This window comes from Mustela nivalis (assembly GCF_964662115.1).
Source record: "Mustela nivalis genome assembly, chromosome: 10".
Lineage (NCBI taxonomy): Eukaryota > Metazoa > Chordata > Mammalia > Carnivora > Mustelidae > Mustela > Mustela nivalis.
Genome location: NC_139029.1, coordinates 76214 through 95200, shown reverse-complemented (window position 1 = coordinate 95200; position 18987 = coordinate 76214). Strand labels below are relative to the sequence as shown.

Here is an 18987-nt window from a genome sequence, read left to right as displayed (position 1 = left end):
CTCAGATTACCTCTGTGGAAACCAAGACCCGAGGGGAGACGCTGCATGCTTTGCTGATTGAGTGTCCATCTCACAGAGCCCTGTCCTATCTCCCCACCAGAGCCTAGGGGGATGGAGGTCAGTGCCCTTGGCCTAGGCTGACCTGGGGGCAGTCTCTAGCCCGAGCTCAGGGATTCTCCTTCAAAGTCTGGCTCCCGCAGTCAGTGGTGGACTGATGCGCTTTTTCCTGTGCTGATCCACTGCCCAGGGACGGTCATGACTAGGCATCTGGGACAGCTCCAGGCTCCAGCCAGCTTCAGGGGGAGTGTCGGCGGGGACAGGCTGCAAGGGGCATCAGTCATCCTCCACCATGATCACTCTCGGGTCCTAACGGCCTTCACTCTCACCATGTGGGACTCCCTCTACAGGCCTCAAGTCTTCCTCGTGGGGGTTGGGGAGACCCTCTACCTCCAGCGGGGTCAGCGTGTAGTTGGAGCCTCCACAGCCTCAGGGCTGCTGCTCTGGGTCTCCCTTGGTCCCCAGAGGACCCCAGCCTGGTTGGATCGACAGAGGCGGTGATGGGGGGGAATCTTCGCCCGCAGCCAGAAGCGCCTGGCCAGGGGCACTCTGGGCACACGTGCGTGCGCACTTGGCCACCGCCTTCAGCCGCACACGCACTCCCGCCTCCGCGCGAGCACCCGCATGCGCTCGGCGCGCGTTCCGCGGAGCCTCCGTGGCGCCGGCAGAGGACGCGCGGGCACGCAGCGGGCGTCGGGGCGCGGGACCGAGCTGTCTCTGGCTCCCGCCCGCACGCAGGGACCTCAGCTTCCCGTGCTGCCCCCCAGCTGCCCGCCGATGTAACCGGGACGCCCCCCGACTCTGAGCACCCACGGGCCCCGGAGCGCTCGCGAAGGGGGTGGAGAACCGGAACCCTACTCCTGGGTGGTGCGGTCGACCCCTGGGGGCCCCGGCGGGGGACCTGGCGTCGCCTGGGGCGGGGTCTCCCTTCGGACCGCAGGGCTGCTTCCGGGGGGCTCCCCAGCCCTCTCCCTCCGGGGGACGCGCGCCTGTCCGCCCACGGGCCGACACCGCAGGCCGAGCAGGGGTTACGGCCCGAACACATTGCGGGCGTCCCGCGTGCCGGACCCGGGACCCCGGGCGGGAGAAGGGGGGCGGGGCGGGGCACGGGAGAGCGGCGGGAGCTCTGCGCCGCCGCCGCCGCCTCCGCCGCCTACGCGCCCCCCAAACCCCGGCCCTTCCGCGCGTGCGCAGCCCCGCCCCGCGCCGCGCCGCCAGCGGCCCGGTGACGTCAGGCCCCGCCCGCTCTCGGGCGCCCCCCGGCGGGCGCGCTTAGGCCCGGGGCCGGCGGTCCCTTTAACTGCGCGGCCCGAGGGGGCGGCGGCGGCGGCGGCGGGGCGCGCGGACGCGGCCGGGCCTCGCGCGCCCTCCCTGCCTGCGTCCCCGGGCCGGGGCGGATGGGCGGCCGCGGGCCGCGGGGCAGCAGCCGGGGCGCGCGCGGAGTCGGGGCCGGCGGGGCGGGTGGGGCCGGGGCGGCCGGGCGGGGCGCCGGGGGCCTGGGAGCGGCCGGGCCGGGAGCGGCGGGCGGGCGGGCGGGCGGGGCGCAGGCCGGCAGCGGGGAGGCGCCGGCGTCCGAGCCCCGGGCCGGGCCGGGAGCGCCGCGCGGGCCCCGCGCCGCCGCCGCGCCATGGCGGAGACCAAGATCATCTATCACATGGACGAGGAGGAGACGCCGTACCTGGTCAAGCTGCCCGTGGCGCCCGAGCGCGTCACGCTGGCCGACTTCAAGAACGTGCTCAGCAACCGGCCCGTGCACGCTTACAAATTCTTCTTCAAGTCCATGGACCAGGACTTCGGGTCAGTGGGCCGTGGGGGCCTGTGCGCGGGGACGGGTGTCCGCACCTGTCCGCGCCGGGGCAGGGCCTCGGGGAGTCTTGGGACTGTGACCGGGCGCCGTGCCTCCGCTCCCCGGGGGTGCCGCGCGTCCAGCCTGGCTCTGCCCTGAGCTGGGGACGCCTGGGGCCCTGGCTGCCTGCCCAGGAGCCTGGGAGCGCTGGGCGGTGGGGAGACGGGGGTCCTCGTTTCTCCGCGCGCTCTGGGCCGGGGCCTGCGTGGCTGAGTGTGTTGACTTGCCGGTGGTCAAGGTCCGTGCCCCAGGGTGAGCTTGGCACTTGTCAGACTCAGGGTCCCCCTGCCCCCTTCTGTGGAGGGCAGGTGCTTATAGGGCTGACCTGAAAGGCTTGTGATTCCTGGGGCCTGGGGTCAGAGGAATGTCAGCAGGGGATGGAAGGGATGAGGGCAGGGTCCTAGCTGCCCAGTGGGTCCCCTGTAATTAGCACGGGAAAAGAGATGATCTCTAGTGAGCACAGATTTGTCTGTAGAAGCCTGCGGAAGTTTCCAGAGGCTCAAGAGAGCCTCCCCCTGGATTCCTCCTCCAGGGTCCTGAGGGTAAAGCAGAGGTTGAGGATCACTAGGGGCCAAGGGTTGTCACCCCCCACCCCCCCACCCCCCCGCCTGAAGGGCGCTCTCTGTTGGGCTTCTGTGCTTGTTGAGCCACATAGTACTTGGGTTCCTGGGAGCAGCCTGGATCATCTGCTGATACCAGAAGCCTCTGGGTCAATGTCCCCATGTCCAGCCCTAGTGGTGGCTGTCTTGGCTGAGGGGACTTCCCACTTGCAGTAGGCAGGGCCTCTGGGACGGTGAGCAGGAGGCCGGCTGTACGCTTGAAGCTCTGTCTGAGGCCTGACCCAGCACAGCCGTGGGTAACTTGAGTCCCCAGCTCAGCAATGCTGGGGGAGGGTGGGGTACTTAGAGGCCTCATGGGCTGAGCAGGTGTGCCTGGCCGCCCTCAGGCAGCCTGTGTCCTTGTGTGTGAGTCTCAGGACTTTGACATTGAGGCCACTTCCTGGATTCTCTGGTTTGCATGGACCCTGGGCAGCCCCGGGTCAGGTCATGCGGGGGCCATTCAGCAGTTCTCTGGGAGGCCTGAGGGAAGTTTGGACAATTAGACTTTCTTGCTAACCACCGCTACTGGGGAAGGGCAGAGAGGGAGCGTGCATTCTCGGCCACCCTGGGTGGGCTGGGCAGTGGCCCCACCATGAGAGGGGTAGTCTCAGATCAGGGGCTGTGAGGACCACCCTGGTGAGCCTGGGCCTCCTGCCCCAGCCTACCATCCCACTTAGGCCAGGCCTTGAGTTCCCCGAGCCTCTGTTCCCAGCCATGGTTGGCCACTTAGTCAGGGAAAGGGGAGTCTGAGGTGTGGCCCTGGCCACCTGCTCTGCGCCGGGTCCCACTCCCATCTTTGGCTGAGTGAGTGGGGGGTCCTGTGCCTACCTCCCATTTTTCCCATGCAGGTCACAGCAAAGCTGGGGAAGGTCCCTGGGGCTATGGTGGGCTGACCCAGAGGTGCCAAGCTTTGGCTCTGGCGGGCGGTGGCACAGGGAGGAGTCTGGGGCTTTTTGATGTGAGGCAGAGGTTGGAGTTCCTTGCTACCAGGGCTGCCTTGCTGACTCCAGGCCTGGATAGACTTGGCACCTAGCTTATCTGCCTGGCAGCCGCCCGGGTACTTCCATCTCTGGGCCAGGAGCTCTGGTCTCTGAAGCCCTCTGTCTGTGGGGGGCGGGGCAGGGGGTGGGGACTGGGCCTGACCCAGCCTCCCTGGGCGAGGGCCCACTCTGCCCTCTGCAGCCGGTCCATCTGGGCTCAGCGCCCCCAGTGGTGTTGGGAGGTCCAGAGAGGCACCCTCGGCACGTATGGCAGGGTGTAGAGGACCGTGACCCCCTTGTCCTGGAGCTTGCAGGGCCACGGCCTGGGGGAGCTCTAGGGTCAGGAGGCGGGGGGTTTGGGAGGGAAGGGGCAGCCGGAGGCACAGTGGGAGCTGAGGATCCCTGACTTGTGGGGGCATGGGGGGGGGCTCTCTTTGAGATCTCCTCTGTCGCGTATGAGCTTGCTCTGCCATCTTCCTGCTCCGTGGCAGGAGTTTCGTGGGGGGACCTTGTGCCTCTGAAGATAGGCAAGGGTTGGTCTATGGCATGCTGTGGCCTCTGGGAGCCCTGGGGGTCCCCCTGTGGCTGTGCTTGGCTCTAAGGGCCCTGCTCTGGGCAGATTCCTTGCCAGGGCGAGTCTGCGGGGGTGGCGGGCGGGGCCGGACAGCCACAAGTTTGAGGCTAACTGGGATCTCGCCAGGAATTTTGAGGTTGGGGGCGTGGTGCCGGCGGGGGTGTGTGTGCCCCTGGGCGGGCGCCCCAAGGGTCAGCAGAGACTGTTTCCGAGGTCTCCTTTTCCCCCTGGTGAGGCCTGGCCAGGGAGGGAGCCCCAGAGCTGTTGGGAAGCATTTCCCCTAGGCTCCACTGAGGCCTCCCCTGCCCTTGGCTCTGCCTGGAGCTCCCAGAGATTATGCTCGGCAGTGGTGGGCAGCATCGTGCATCCTGAGGAAGGCACCTGTGCCCTTGTCCTGGAGGCTCTGGCACCACCCCCACCTGCTGGCTGCTTTGGCCTAACTGGGTGGGGGCCTTGGTGCCCCCCTACCCCGGCTGCTCCAGGTGGAAGGCCGGATGACCTGTCGCGCTGGGCTGGGGGAATTGGGTTCCTCCGGCAGGGGAGCAGGGACTCTGGGCTCTGGGGGCTCATTTATGCAGGGGTGGGGGGCACAGAGGCTCGGGCAGCCCTGGGTGATTGGTCACCTGGAGGCCCTGGCCAGGTGGGCCATCGGCCACTGGGGGAGCCAGGCAGGCTCTGTGCAGTGAGGGCTGGGAGCTCATCTGCTGGCCCTGGGGTGAATCAGAAAGGGCAGGGGCTTGGCAGTGGCAGGGGAAGTTGGGCCACCTGGGCCGTGGAACAGGAGCCACATCCTTCCCGAGTCTTGGCTGCTGCTTTCACTCTCAGCCCGTGCTCTCAGCCTGCTGGGCCCCAGGAGGGCTGGCTGCACGGCTGTCTGTGGGCTGCAGCTGGCAGAGCCCCAGCTAGGCCCCCTTAGGTCTTCTTCTGGTGGCCCCCTCTTGGGGGACCTCAGCTGAGTCCCGGGCTGGGTCCCAGGCTCCCTGGGGGGCTTGTTCTGTTCAGCTGTGGTGCCTGCGTTGGTTGGAGCAGCAGATGCAGGGTCTTCTCGTCCTGCCACCCGCCCGCCTCTCTGCTCCCTGCATGGCTGGCATGCAGAGGGGTGTGTCAGGGTTGCTGCGGGATACTGGCAGGGTGCCCCCTCCGGCCCTGGCTGGCCCTGTCTCTCCTGTCTCCTGGGGCCTGAGTGGTGGGTGGTGGACCTGGGCCTCGCTCCCTTGGAGGAGTGTGGCGTGCCCACCCCGTGGAGGCCTCCTGCCACCTGTTGTTGCCCAGGACTGGCAGAGTCCCGGAGTCCAGGCTCAACCGGTCACAAGGCTGCTTCCTGCCTGTTCTCCTGGCTCCTGTTTTTCTACTGGGCCCGAGTCCCCGATGTGGAAATCCCACTGTGTTGGGCAGGGCTGGGCTCCAGGAGGGTAGGGCGTTGGGGTGCCTCCTGCTGCAGGCCTGGCCCTGCCTGCCCTGATCCCTGGGGCTCAAGGAGGCCACAGTGTGGGGTGCATCTGGGCCATAACCCTTGCCTGCCCCACCGCACGGCCCTTGTGAACCATGCTGGCTGCTGCTTTCCTCAGCCCTTTGGATCTGACAGCTGACCCTATGCCCCACCTGTGTCTGACCACAGTGTCGTTGGCTTACCACCCTGTTAGCATTGCTTTGGCTTTCTGTGTCCTGCCTGGGTACCGTCCCCAACCCCACACCACCAGCCCAGGGGCTGGTTGCTGGCCTCTGAGGCTGGGACTTCTCAGTGGGCCCAGCGGCCTGTGCCTGGCTGTCCTTGCAGGACTTGAGTTGGGCTGTTGCAGAGAGTGGGGTCTGCTTCTGTCTCCACGGCCAGGGGGATGGGCCGGGCGGGCGGTGGCCTGCCCTCCGTGTGCACGTTCAGGTCTGCGTGCCCTCCTCTCGCGGCCTGCCTGTGCTCGTGTGGTCTGCTTATCCTCACGTCTGTATTGAGGCCTGTTGTGAATCAGGCCCTGTTCTGGGGTGGGGCTGGGTCTGGGGGGTGAGGAGGTGACCAGAAGCCAGAAGAAGCCAGATAGAGCCCCGCTGTCGTGCAGCCACATTCCCTGGGCACAGAAACACAGAGCAGGGCAGACGCTTGCATTATAGGGGTGACGAGGTGACCCTCTGCCACTCGAGGGTCGGGAGTTTGGACCTCCTTCTGACCTGGGCCATGGGAGGTGTCCACAGAAGGGTGACAAGGGTCCCCAGATCGGATTGCTGCAGCAGGGGCATCCACACAGACTGACGTCTGGGCATGTGGCTGGACAGCCTGGGCTGGAGTGCGCCCTGGCTGAGAGTGTGGGGGCGTCTTCCCTCCAGAGCCCGCTGGTGGGAGCCAGCCCTCCTGCGCGTGGTCTCACAGCACTGTCTGCCCACAGGGTCGTGAAGGAGGAGATCTCCGATGATAACGCCAAGCTGCCCTGCTTCAACGGCCGTGTGGTCTCCTGGGTGAGTCCATGGGATGTTGGCAGAAGGGTGTTGGCTAGGGAGGGGGCTGGGCTGGGCTGAACCCATGTGGGTGGGGGGCAGGCTGGCGGGTACCCCTGAGCCGTTGCTGTCCTCCGCAGCTGGTCCTGGCCGAGGGCACACACTCAGATGCCGGGTCTCAGAGCACGGACGGCCACACCGACCGGCCCCCACCTCTTGAGAGAACGGGCGGCATCGGGGACTCCCGGCCACCCTCTTTCCAGTAAGGACGGGGCGGGGCGGGGGGTCTGAGCCTGGTGGTCCTGAGGGGCCTGCTGCCTACCAGGCCTCTCAGGGGAAGAGGCGACCAACCAGGGACCCGTGGTCGGTGGAGGAGGGGCGGGCAGGAAGGCCCAGTCTGGGCAGGTGTGTGGGTGGGAGAGGAGGGAAGGAGCCGGGAGGGTGTCGCAGCGCGGACTGCCCCAGCCCACCCTCTCTGGTGGGCACAGCCCCAACGTAGCCAGCAGCCGTGACGGGATGGACAATGAGACCGGCACGGAGTCTCTGGTCAGCCACCGGCGGGAGCGAGCCCGACGGCGGAACCGTGAGGAAGGTAACGAAGCCGCACCCGAGATATGACCAGGACCCCGTGGTGCGCCCTACGACCCTGCCTCCTCCCAGTAGTGCCCCCAAACCAATGGGGGTCCAAGAGTGGAGGTCCTAGGCCTGTCTGCCCAGGACCCCAGGGATACTCCCCCCGCCAGCAGCCCCACTGTCACCTGGCGGGCTCCCAGGTCAGTTGGTGCTTAAGGCCGCATAGGGAACTCCATGGCCAGCTCCCCTACTTGCTGTCCCCACAGTTGCCCGGACCAATGGGCACCCAAGGGGGGACCGGCGGCGAGACCTGGGGCTGCCGCCCGACAGTGCCTCTGCGGTGCTGAGCAGCGAACTCGAGTCCAGCAGCTTCATCGACTCTGATGAGGATGACAACACAAGCCGGTGCGTGGGTGTGTGCATGCGGGTGTGTGTAGGTGCTGTAGGTGCGCGTGGGTATGTGTGCACGCAGATATACGTGTGTAGGTGTTACAGGTGCGTGTGCACATGGATGTACATGTGCGGGTGTTACAGGTGTCCGTGGGTGTGTGCATGCGGGTGTGTGTACAGGTGCTGTAGGTGTGCGTGGGTGTGTGTGCATGCAGATATACGTGTGTGGGTGTTACAGGTGTGTGTGCACATGGATGTGTGTGTGTGGGTGTTACAGGTGTGCGTGGGTGTGCGTGCACGGGCATTACAGGTGGGTGTGTGTGCATGCAGATGTGTGCACGGGTGTTACAGGTGTGTGTGGGTGGGTGCATCCAGATGTGTGTGCAAGCATATTCCAGGTGTGCACAAGCATGCCTGTGTGTGTGTAATGCATGTGCCTGCATGGGTGTGTGAGCAGGCACGTGCACAGTCCTGTTGCATGTGGGTGTGCAGATGTGGGTGTGCACACACCCACGGACACCTGTAACACCCGCACATGTACATCCATGTGCACACGCACCTGTAACACCTACACACGTATATCTGCGTGCACACATACCCACGCGCACCTACAGCACCTACACACACCCGCATGCACACACCCACGCACCGGCTTGTGTTGTGCGATTCCAGGCGTGTATCTATACACGGACGTGTGTGTGCTCGTGTGCACTGGCTTCCCCAGCGTTTGTGTGTTCGTCTTGCCTGGGTGGTGCTGCACGGAGGTGCGGAGCCCGTCCGGGTCACGTGGGTGGGGCCGTGTCCTCACCGGAGCGGAGCCTAATCCTGGGCAGACTACCCCAGCTCGTCCTAGGCCGACCCGGCTGGGGGCGTCCTGTCTCCCACCCCGCCCCTGCCTTGCAGTCCTGGGCCAGGCCCCTAACCTCCCCGCCCCTCCCCTGCCCCAGCCTGAGCAGCTCCACGGAGCAGAGCACGTCCTCGCGGCTCATCCGGAAGCACAAGCGGAGGCGGCGGAAGCAGCGCCTGCGGCAGGCGGACCGGGTAGGTGGTGGCCGGGCTGGGGTGGGGCGGGGGGCACCCCATGAAGCCTCTGCCCCCCGCCCCTCACTTGGGTCGCCCTGCAGGCTTCTTCCTTCAGCAGCATCACAGACTCCACCATGTCCCTGAACATCATCACCGTCACTCTCAACATGGGTGAGGCCTTCTTGGGGTCCCCCGCGGGGTGCTGGGTCCCCTGGCGGGGCTGCCCCCCTCAGGGGGCGCCTGCTCACCCCTCGCCCCTGTAGAGAGGCACCACTTCCTGGGTATCAGCATCGTGGGCCAGAGCAACGAGCGGGGTGACGGCGGCATCTACATCGGCTCCATCATGAAGGGCGGGGCCGTGGCGGCCGACGGGCGCATCGAGCCGGGGGACATGCTGCTGCAGGTATGGGGCGGCGGGGAGGGGCTGGGGGTGCCGTGAGGCCACCGCGCTGAACCCGTCACCCCCCAGGTCAACGACATCAACTTCGAGAACATGAGCAACGACGACGCCGTGCGGGTGCTGCGGGAGATCGTGTCCCAGACGGGGTGAGGTGGAGGGTGAGGTGGAGGGTGGGCGGGGGCGTGACTGGGGCCCCTGCAGCTTTGCCTGTGTGACCCGCTGCACCCCACAGGCCCATCAGCCTCACGGTGGCCAAGTGCTGGGACCCGACCCCCCGGAGCTACTTCACCATCCCGAGGGGTGAGTGATCCTGCAGGGCTGCTACGGGAGGGGGGGTGAGGGCGCCTGCCCAGCCTGAAGGTCCTCTCCTCTGTGCCTCTGTGCTCCATCGTGCGCTGCCATCCATCCGTCTGTCTGTCCGTCCATCCATTACTACACGGCGGCCACCCAGCTGACCCGGTACGGCCCATCGACCCCGCCGCCTGGCTGTCCCACACGGCGGCGCTGACCGGAGCCCTGCCACGCTATGGTACGAGCCCCTGCTCCAGTGCCGTCACACGCACCAGCTCCTCCTCACTAACCAGCTCTGTGCCCGGCGCTCCACGTAAGTGGCAGCTCAGGGGAGCAGGGACCTGAGGCCCCAGGGCGCCCACCCAGCACTGTTGCAGTGGAGGGCCTGTGCGTGGGCGGTTGCGGCTGACACGTGTCTGTCTGCCCTCACGCGTGCCCTCCTTCCAGCTGGGTGGCCATGTGGTGGGGTTGAAAGATGCCTGGAGGGGTCAGGCCAGCCCTGGGGACCCCCGGAGAGCAGAGGCAGGGCTTGCACCTGGCTTTCCTGCAGCTAACACGACTAACAGCCCTGCGAGCGGAGTGGGGGGGGGAGGGGGCTCCCTGTGGGGCTCTGGTCTGCGGGGGGCAGGGGTGGAGTGGGGGCGTGGCCTCACCTGGGTTTGGGCCCAAGATCCTGATGAAGCATCTGCAGGGGTAGGGGACAAAGACCTGACCCCCCTTGCTCCCCGCCCCTGTGAGGGTCTGTGCTGTGGTGGGATTGGAGCCCACAGTCGCTGGATAGCCTCACGGCCCGGGTTCTGTGACCACAGACCCAACCCAGAGCACGGTCCCCACGGCTGGCCCCACGGCCCATCCCAGCCCTCCCTGCCATTGACTGCTCAGGGCTGAGGGCAGGGGCTGTGCCTTGCAGAACTGGAGGAGACGCCTCTGACGGTGAAGAGTGACATGGGCGCCGTGGTGCGTGTCATGCAGCTGCCCGACTCGGGCCTGGAGATCCGAGACCGCATGTGGCTCAAGATCACCATCGCCAACGCCGTTATCGGTGAGGGGTGCCACGGGGCTGGCTCCAGGCGGGTGGGCCGGGGCCCCAGGCTCTGGGCCCTGATGTGCGCTCTGGGTCAGGGGCGGACGTGGTGGACTGGCTGTACACGCACGTGGAGGGCTTCAAGGAGCGGCGCGAGGCTCGCAAGTACGCCAGCAGCATGCTGAAGCGGGGCTTCCTGCGGCACACGGTCAACAAGATCACCTTCTCGGAGCAGTGCTACTACGTCTTCGGGGACTTGTGCAGCAGTGAGTGGGGGGCTGCGGGCCGGGGGTCCCCCGAGGGCCCACCCACACTGCCCTCACCCACCCACCCCTCCCGCCAGATCTCGCAGCCCTGAACCTCAACAGCGGCTCCAGCGGGGCCTCGGACCAGGACACGCTGGCCCCCCTGCCCCATTCGGCCGCCCCGTGGCCCCTGGGTCAGGGCTACCCCTACCAGTACCCGGGCCCCCCGCCCTGCTTCCCACCTGCGTACCAGGACCCTGGCTTCAGCTATGGTAGCGGCAGCGCAGGAAGTCAGCAGAGCGAAGGTGAGAGCCAGCATGCTGGGTGCCAGCTCCCCACTGTCCCTGCCGCCTGGCTCTGCCGTGTGTGCCCGCCCCCCTGCCCCGTGCGCTCCTCCCTGCTCTGTGCTGAGGCCCTGGGTGAGCTACTTCTGGAAGGGGTGAGTGGTTCAGGATGGGGAGAACTCTGCAGACTTGGGGGCTGTGTGTTGTGGAGGTGCTGATGTTCCAGGTGCAGCAGAAGCAAAAGGCCAGGAGATGGGCTGGGGAAGGACGGCAGAGAGGTCCCAGGACGTGATGGAGAACAGACACCTGCCCCCAGCACCTGCAACCTGGCCTGGAGCCAGAGGTGGACAGTCCCACAGACAACTGGGGACCCACCCTAGGATGTATGGAGAGCTGAGCAGGAAGCTCAGGGGCGTCCCTGAGGAGGGGGCTTGTTAGAGGAGTGGCCTGAGGCTGTTGGTGTCACTGGAGCCAGGGGCCAGAGGTCAGGCAGTCAGCCTGGTAGAGGCAGACAGGGAGGGGGAGAGGAGAGCAGGCCAGAGGGCAGCGGTGGCCCAGAGGAGGCCGGTGCCGGGCACCTGCAGATCCTGGACAGGCCCAGCTGGTGGTGGCACACGCCGCAGGCGGGAACGGGTGTCCGGGCTGGGCCCACTGTGTAACTCGTGCTATCCCTTGCTTTGTGCTGAGCAAGCCTTAGACTGAAGGACTAGCGGAGTGGACCCTCCGGGCCGGTAAGCCAGGGTCCCGCCCGGCGTCCCTCTCGGCATGTTCCCGGCCAGTTGGCCTTCTCAGGGTCCCCGCTCTTCCTGGGAGCCCAGGACGGGGGCTGAGCTGAGTAACTGGCCAGGGCCTTGGGGCTGGACGGAAGGTGGGTCTTGGGGGTGGGGGGCCCAGGATGGCCAACGGGAGCACCGGGCACACGGGGCCTCACTTGGGCCTCAGGCTCTCAGCTGCAAGATCAGGCATTGGGGTGAGATGGGGGGCACTGAGCTGGCCCCAGAGTGTCCCTGCCTGCCTGCGTCTGCTCGCCCTGCCTCCCCCCTCCCCCCGGCCTGCTGCTGCTGCTGCTCTTGCTTCTCTGAGTGGGGCCAGCCCTGCTCTCCTGTCTGCATGGCTGCCCCTCCCACACCCACCCTGCTTGAGACCATCAGGTTCTGTCCCTGGTCTCCCTGGCAATGGCCGGTCACCCTGGCAGTGATGTGGCGTGACACTGAGCATCTCATTCCTGTCCCCTGTCCTTGACTCCAGGAAGCAAAAGCAGCGGGTCCACCCGGAGCGCCGGCGGGAGCAGCCGGCGGGCACTGGGCCGTGAGAAGGAGCGCCGGGCGGCTGGAGCCGGGGGCAGTGGCAGCGAGTCGGACCACACGGCGCCAAGTGGGGTCGGTGGTGGCAGCTGGCGGGAGCGTCCGGCTAGCCAGCTCAGCCGGGGCAGCAGCCCACACAGCCAGGCCTCGGCTGCTGCCCCGGGACTACCCCCACTGTATCCCTTAACAAAGGCTTACTCAGTGGTGGGGGGGCCACCAGGGGGGCCGCCTGTCCGGGAGCTGGCTGCTGTTCCCCCAGAGCTGACAGGTAGCCGCCAGTCCTTCCAGAAGGCCATGGGAAACCCCTGTGAATTTTTTGTTGACATCATGTGACTGAGAGAGTGCCTTCAGCTCGGCCCCGAGGTGGGGGAGCCGGGGGTCCTGCAGGAGGGCATTGTCTCTGGGGCTCGTGTGAGCTTGCCTTATTGGTGGCTGTCCTGGGTCAGGCCAGCCTGTGCTTCCATGCACGCAAGGGGCCATGTCAGGGGCCCAGGCCTGGACAGAGTGGGAGCAGGCTGGGCGAGGGGCTGACGGCAGCCCAGACCACCATGATCTGAGTTTAGCAGTCCGTCCATTCCTATTTGGAGCAGCTTGTGTCCGTACAGACCTTGTGCCCTTGGGGTGTGCCTCAGAGACCCCCCACTTGCCTAAAGAGCGGTGCACAGAGCCCCAGACTAAGCTGAGGAGTGGCTAGTGGGCCTGCACCCCCTCTTTGCTCAAATCACAGGCCCCACCACTCTTGCCTGGGCTGGGTTGGCCTTTCTTGAAGGTGGAATCAGAGCCCCCAGGCTCCTCTGTGGATGCCCAGGGTAGGGATCTAATTTATTTATTTATTGCCTGGCCTGTGTGCTCTGGGGGAGGTGGTGGCCAGCACCCCGCCCCCACCGGGTCTCAGACTGAATGCAGGGACACAGGTCCCATCTGAAAGTGGGAGGGTTGGCGAGGGGGTAGATGGGAGGGGGATGTGTTTTGGCTGGTGGTGGTGGGGATGTGACCCTGAGGGGCAAGGGGCCCAGATGCACACAGCTGCTGCAGGGGCAGGGTGTGGGGAAGAGGGGGTAGCCAGCCCGCTCCCCCTTGCTGCCCTCGGGTGGCTGCCCACCCTCTCACGCCGCTTCCTTCCTGGCGTTTCTGGCCTGCACACATCTGCGCTGTAGATACTGTATCAAGTCGGAGTGTCCGTCCAGATAGTTAATAGAGCTGCTTCTGTGTAAATGCTATTTTAAAGACTAAAAAGCATTTAATTTTATGGGACGGATGTGTGGTCTGTGTCTCTTCTCTTCTCCGGGGTACCTTAGAAGGCTGGAGTGTGGTGGCTTGTCCAGCCTCCCCAGGGCCTGGCTGAGAGCTGACGGAGGACTGGCCGGGTGCTGTCCTCTGGGTCTCTGGTCCGCACCGGGGCTCTGTCCCTGGTCCTGGCTTCTGGCAGGGTCCTAGTGGCTGGTCTTCTGTCCGTGGTGCTAGCTCCTGGCTCCAGGGGTCTTGGCTATGGGTGCTGGCCTTGGTGCTGACCCCAGGCTCTGTCCACGGTGCTGCTGGCCATCTGACCCCATTTCACCAGCTCAGGCCGGGCCACGGAGAGAAGAGGAGGTGGGGTGTGCTCCCCATCCTCCCCCAAGTGGGACCCCACCCTACTTACCCTACTTACCATTCCTGTCCCACTCTGAATGCCCCTGCAGAGGGGTCAGAGCAGCTCCAGCCCACCCACTAACCTCCCATTCCTGTGATGCTTGGATGGGGTGCTGACTGGAGGCTCCAGGCTGGGCCTGGCCAGGCAAGTAATGCCCAGCTTGGTGAGCTTCAGGTGATCTGGTTGCGGGCTCTCCTGAGCTCTTGGCATGAGCTACAGGAGCCCTGAGGAATCTTTCTTTGGGCCTCTTTTTTGGACCACTGGGACTGGGTCACACGGGTAGGCCCTGGCCAGGGCTTGTCTAAGACCTGCAGAGCTGCTCTGGGGCCCCAAATGGGTGCTTCAGGTCCAAGGATCGCTGTGGCGTCAAGATCAGCAGTCAGCCTGCAGTCAGGATCGAGGGCTGGGGGTGGTCTCAGCAGCTGGGGTACAGTCTGGGGTTGCTTCATAGGAACTTGGTTTGGGGACATCGCAGCTAAGTCTGGGTTCACTGGGGTGAGGTCCCTGGGTCGGGGGTCACTTGTTTTTGCCCCGAGTCTCCTGCCCCCCAGTACTACTGCTGCACTGTACTCTGGCATCATCTCCCAGGAAGAATGCAGGGGTGTTGAGCTCTGGCCGCCAGAGCAGCAGGTAGCACTTGGGCAGGTGGAAGGTGGCCAAGATGCCCAGGGCACAGAGGAGGATGGCACCCATCTGCACCGTGGGCTGGTGGGCCACGTGCACATTAGCAAAGAGAGGCACAAAGGAGATCCAGGTGATGAAGTAGGTCAGCATGGCAAAAGTGAGGCCACGGGCGCCATTGTAGTGGCCCGGCTGGCTCTGCACCAGGAAGGTGCCCAGGAAGCAGAGGAAGGCCAGCACAGCATTGGTGGCGTGCACCAGGCCGAAGCTGACCCAGGAGCGCACACGGCAGTGCACCAGCGCCTCTGTGGGCAGCACCCACCAGTCCGTCACCACCTCTGGCGGGAAAACTACCAGGTACCAGGCACACAGTGCCGCTTCTGCCAGCAGAGCCAGTAGCACCACCAGCCAGGCCCAGGGCCCCTGCAGGCAGCCACGCAGCTGCTCTGCCCAGCTGGGTGGCAACTCCGAGCGCACAAATATCTGGGCCGCTTGCAAGAAAAGTGTGCTCAGGCAGCCAGTAAGTGGAATGTGGAGCAGTGGCTGCTGGGCCAGGCAGCTGGCAGGGCCTGGCCGGCCAGGGAACAGGAGGACGCTGAGGCAGACGAGGCCCAGGCAGGCCAGGCCAAAGCAGGCCCATGGCCCACCTGAGGCCTGAACCAGTGGGCTGTGCCAGTGCCAGATGAAGAGCCCCAGGGCTGCCAGCACCAGGCCCAGCGCCAGGCCCAGCAGTATAAGCAAAACCAGCACGGCTGGCTCCCCCCATGCCAGGAACGTGGGCCTGCGGGGGAAGCAGCGTGTGCTCCGGTCTGGGGACCACTGGTCCTGCTCACACTGGGTGCAGAGGAGGTCATCTGTGGTGTGGGAGGAAAGAAGGGGCACTGGGGGGGGGCACCAGCCCCTCGGCCTCACTCCCACCCACTTGCTCTGGCCTCAGAGTCGGCCGTGGAGCCAGGACACAGACCGCACGTGTCCCGGGTCCCCACTCGTCCTCAGCTCAGGCAGGCCTGGGAGAGCTGCTTACCTGGGCTGCGCTGGTAGCTGCCGGCCTTGCAGTCCATGCAGTCGTAACAGCAGGAGTGGAAGCCTTTCACTCGGCGCACCTGGCCCTCCCTGCACTGCCGGGAGCACTGCGACACAGGCAGCTGGCACAGGGCCTCGGGGCTCAGGTTGTGCTTGGCTGGGCGTGCCCCCAGACTAGGGATGGTCCCCCCAACCCGTCCTCCCGACCCCACCCATCCCCCCCGACAGAGCTAGAGCTTGTTCCTGGGTCAGGGGGGCTCACCTGGTTCCCTGGTGTGTGCCAGGACAGCTGGGAGTGCCAGAGCTTCAGGCGGCCGTTAAAGACTCCGACAGTGCGCAACTCGGGTGTCGGGTCCCGCCACACCCACAGTTTTAGGTCATAATCCATGTTCACGTTCCCGCTGGCATCGAACTGCAGTGCCAGGCCACGTGCGTGGAAGGTCATGTTGTACATGTTCTCGAGGAGCTGGGGGGTGGGTGGGAGCAGGTGGGGAGTGCTGGGCCAGCAGCTGCCTCCGGCCCTAACTCCCCCTAACTCCGCACGGAAACTCCTCCTCCAGAGCATGGGCGGTGGGGGTGGGGGCTCCCTGCCCTTACCTGCCAGGGCTGCACAGGCTCCCGCGGGGGGCAGCCTGAGGCAGTGCAGAGCAGTGTGTTGTGAAGGGCCTGGGCCACGCCGTACACAGCCGCGTAGGCGGCGAAGGTCTGGTGGTGCAGCAACCCCGCAGATACATCCTCCAGCGTGATGTGGTCACACTGAGGGCAGCGCGGCCCCACCACGTGCTCCTCTAGGCCTGGCTGTTCAGCGTCCAGTGAGGCACAGAAGGCGGGGTCGGCTGCCAGGGCCAGGCGGCTGCGCACGTAGGACGGAAACTCGGGCATGGGGGCGCCCTGCTGGAGGAAGCCAAGCACGGTGCCCACCGTGGCCAAGCCGGGCAGCGTCATGACCAGGTCTGAGGTCAGCCAGGCCTCGCTGGCCACCCACACCTTGGGTGAGAGCCTGTGGCGGATGCTGTCGCCGAGGAGGGCGCGGGCCGCGCGGGCGGAGGAGAAGAGCACGAGCACCTGCGCGCGGCTCTGGTTCACCTGGCGCAGCAGGTCCTGCACAGAGCCCGGCCGCAGGCTGCCCGCGGGCGGCAGCGGCACCAGGCCCTCGTGCGCGATGCAGATGCCCCTGGCGTTGGCCAAGCTGGAGAAGAGGCTCAGGCCCTGCCGGCCGTACTCGTCGTCACTGCCCGCCGCAGCCACCCAGCTCCAGCCGAGCTCCAGCAGCAGCTCCACCATAGCCTCGGCCTGCGAGCGGTCGCTGGGCACCGTGCGGAAGAAGGACGGGAAGGTTTGCCGGTTGCTCAGCCGGTCGGTGCTGGCCCCGTAGCTGATCTGCAGGGACAGCGAGCAGCTCCTGAGGTGGGGCCTCCTGCGGGTGGGGCCGGCGGGGGCCGGGGGCCCCGGGGGGTCGGGGGCACACCTGAGGCATGAGGAAGAAGCTGAAGAACTTGCCGGTGACGAGGGCGAGCTCGGACGAGTGGGGTCCAATGACAGCCAGCACGCGGGGCTGGTACTGCGTGTAATTGCAGTAGGCGGCAATGTCGCAGCTGCCCGCCTTGGCCATGAACATGAGGCTGGGCTTCATGGCCACCACGGGCTCTGAACACGTGTCGAAGAGGTCGCAGCCCAGACGCAGCCCCGGCAGCAGGGCGGACCCATTGTTGATCTCCTCCACGGCCATCTTCACGGCCAGTGCCCAGAGCAGGCCGAGGGCCGAGAACCTGGGGCCACACAGGGCTGTGGGCAGCCACACCCTGTCCCCACTCGGGAGCCCCCCAGACCCGAGCCCCCCCCCCGTCTCCCTTGCCCCCCCCCCACCTCCCTACCTAGTGCACACAGTGGCGTTGGGTTGTATCCTGCCGCCCAGACCAGCATCGTCAGCTGTGCCCAGGGGGAAGAGCCCGCCCAGCATGTAGTCCCCTTGCATCCTGAGCTGCTGGGATAAGCACAGTGGGGCGCCTGCCCCGAGGCCCAAGAGAGCCGTGAGGCCCAGGAGAGTCCAGCCTAGCATAGCAGGTGCCAGCTTCCAGCGGGGCCGGTGAATGAGAGAATGGGGCCCCGATACGATGACTTGGGGCAGGGGAGAGCAGAGGATTTGCTTAGCAAAATCCTCACGTGTCCTCACCTGCCAAGCCCAGGGGCCCCGGGGACACCCTTGCTTTCCTGGGCCCGGTGGGTGGGTTTGTGCTCCTTGCGCTCTTTGGTCCTGATGCCACCCACCAGGCTCTCTGGCTGACAGTGACCTGGGCAGTCAGGCTCTGAGCAACCATGGACCATGACCTTGTTAGCTGGCTGTGCCCAAGCCCCTCTGCACCCTCCCCTTTCCTGGAAAAGAGAAAGGACACTCAGGACTTCTCTGCTGGAGGGTCCTGGGGTCTCCAGCTGCCTGGAGGTGGTACTGGTGTCCCTAGGAGTAGGGACAGAAACACATCTTCCAGCCCTGGGCAGGACTGTTAGTAGTGGGGGAGGGGGTGCGGGGGTGCAGGCATGACTACCCCTGCAGGCTCAGGGTGACCAGCCAGGAGGGCAGCAGCCGGCTCTCCATCCTGGGGCTGGGCTGGGGCGGGGGTGGGTGGGTGGTTCCCAGGATGGGGACTGTGGGAGGACAGTGCAACTTGAAGGTCTGGGCTGTCGCTCTGCTCGGGGTCTGAGGACAGAAACTTCAGGGACCCTGAGCCTGGATCTGCCCACACCCTGCCTGGGCTCTTAACACAGCAGGTGCCTCCCTCGGCGGACAGAGGGCACAGTGGGGATTGCAGGGCTGAGCATGCAAACAAGGGAGGAAAGGCTGTAACCAAATGGGCCTCTGAAGCTGGGTCAGCACCAGGTGTGTGCAGGTGAGCCCGACCGACGTGCCAGCTGCAGTTCCTCCCTAGGCTCTGGGTGCCCCAGGGATGTGACACGATGCTCAGGTGTGGGGGTGCCCATGAGGCACCCAGAGGAACGAGGGAGGCTACCAACACCCCTGCAGTGGAGTGGGAGCTCTGGGTGGTCTCAACCCTGGCGAATGTTTACTGGAGATTTTCTGGGATCTGATCTTTGCTGCCTGTGGGGAGGGACCAAGCTGCACGGCGTGCTCAGGCATACACATGTGTGTGCAGAATACACACTCGATGTACAGTTCACACTTGCCGTGTGTGGCTCCCACATGCCCGTATGCACACGGGTGCACACAGCAGCCTTCACGGTCACCTGCCTTTGTGGGCACCACACAGTGCTGTCGTCCGTGCGGGACAGGCCCAAGCAGCAGGCCTGGAGGTGGCGGAGGGGACCCAGCACTGGACACTGTTTGGTCTGACCCTGGGGTGTCCAAGAGCATGCTGCCCAACACGGATTCTCCTTCTGTCCCAACCCCTGCTGAGGCTCAGAACAGCTCCCTGCACAGGCCGCAGGCCGGGAAGGTCTGTCTTCTCCCTACAGCCTGGCCAGCTGGCCTCACACCTGCCCTTCCAACCCAGCCCCAAAATGTCCAAATGTGGGCATATCCCAAAATGTGGATAATGACATGGACCTTGGTGGGGGCTCGGGGGACACAAGCACAGACAGGTAGCATTCCCCTGCCCCATGGTGGCCAGGATAGGCCTCACGTCCCCGTGGCTGAAGCGTGGGGTCACATCCCTCCTCCCTTCGGGAAGCAGCTGCCGCTGCACG

The 18987-nt window shown here is 65.9% G+C and overlaps 2 protein-coding genes across 4 annotated transcripts; one reads left to right on the top strand and one right to left on the bottom strand.

Moving 5' to 3' along the window:
* The first annotated feature begins 1599 nt into the window (after positions 1-1599).
* Positions 1600-13268, top strand: DVL1 (dishevelled segment polarity protein 1). 3 transcript variants are annotated; one of them, XM_082686201.1, is made up of 16 exons: positions 1601-1854; positions 6432-6501; positions 6621-6742; positions 6969-7072; positions 7320-7458; positions 8391-8484; positions 8568-8637; positions 8730-8869; positions 8936-9012; positions 9099-9166; positions 9318-9470; positions 10068-10199; positions 10280-10447; positions 10525-10731; positions 11402-11441; positions 11959-12065. In XM_082686201.1, exons 1-15 carry the CDS (start codon positions 1685-1687, stop codon positions 11410-11412), a joined length of 1725 nt encoding a protein of 574 aa, XP_082542327.1. In that variant the 5' UTR covers positions 1601-1684; the 3' UTR covers positions 11413-11441; positions 11959-12065. The 3 variants fall into 3 exon arrangements, with proteins under 3 accessions (XP_082542326.1, XP_082542325.1, XP_082542327.1); XM_082686200.1 differs by lacking the exon at positions 11402-11441 and having other exon boundaries at positions 1600-1854; positions 9318-9395; positions 11959-13268; XM_082686199.1 differs by lacking the exon at positions 11402-11441 and having other exon boundaries at positions 1600-1854; positions 11959-13268.
* On the bottom strand, positions 13235-18896 carry TAS1R3 (taste 1 receptor member 3). The gene is made up of 6 exons (XM_082686198.1): positions 17163-18896; positions 16757-17057; positions 15886-16668; positions 15551-15754; positions 15290-15410; positions 13235-15119 (listed from the first exon to the last, which is right to left on the bottom strand). Exons 1-6 carry the CDS (start codon positions 17345-17347, stop codon positions 14161-14163), a joined length of 2553 nt encoding a protein of 850 aa, XP_082542324.1. The 5' UTR covers positions 17348-18896; the 3' UTR covers positions 13235-14160.
* Between the last annotated feature and the right edge of the window lie 91 nt (positions 18897-18987).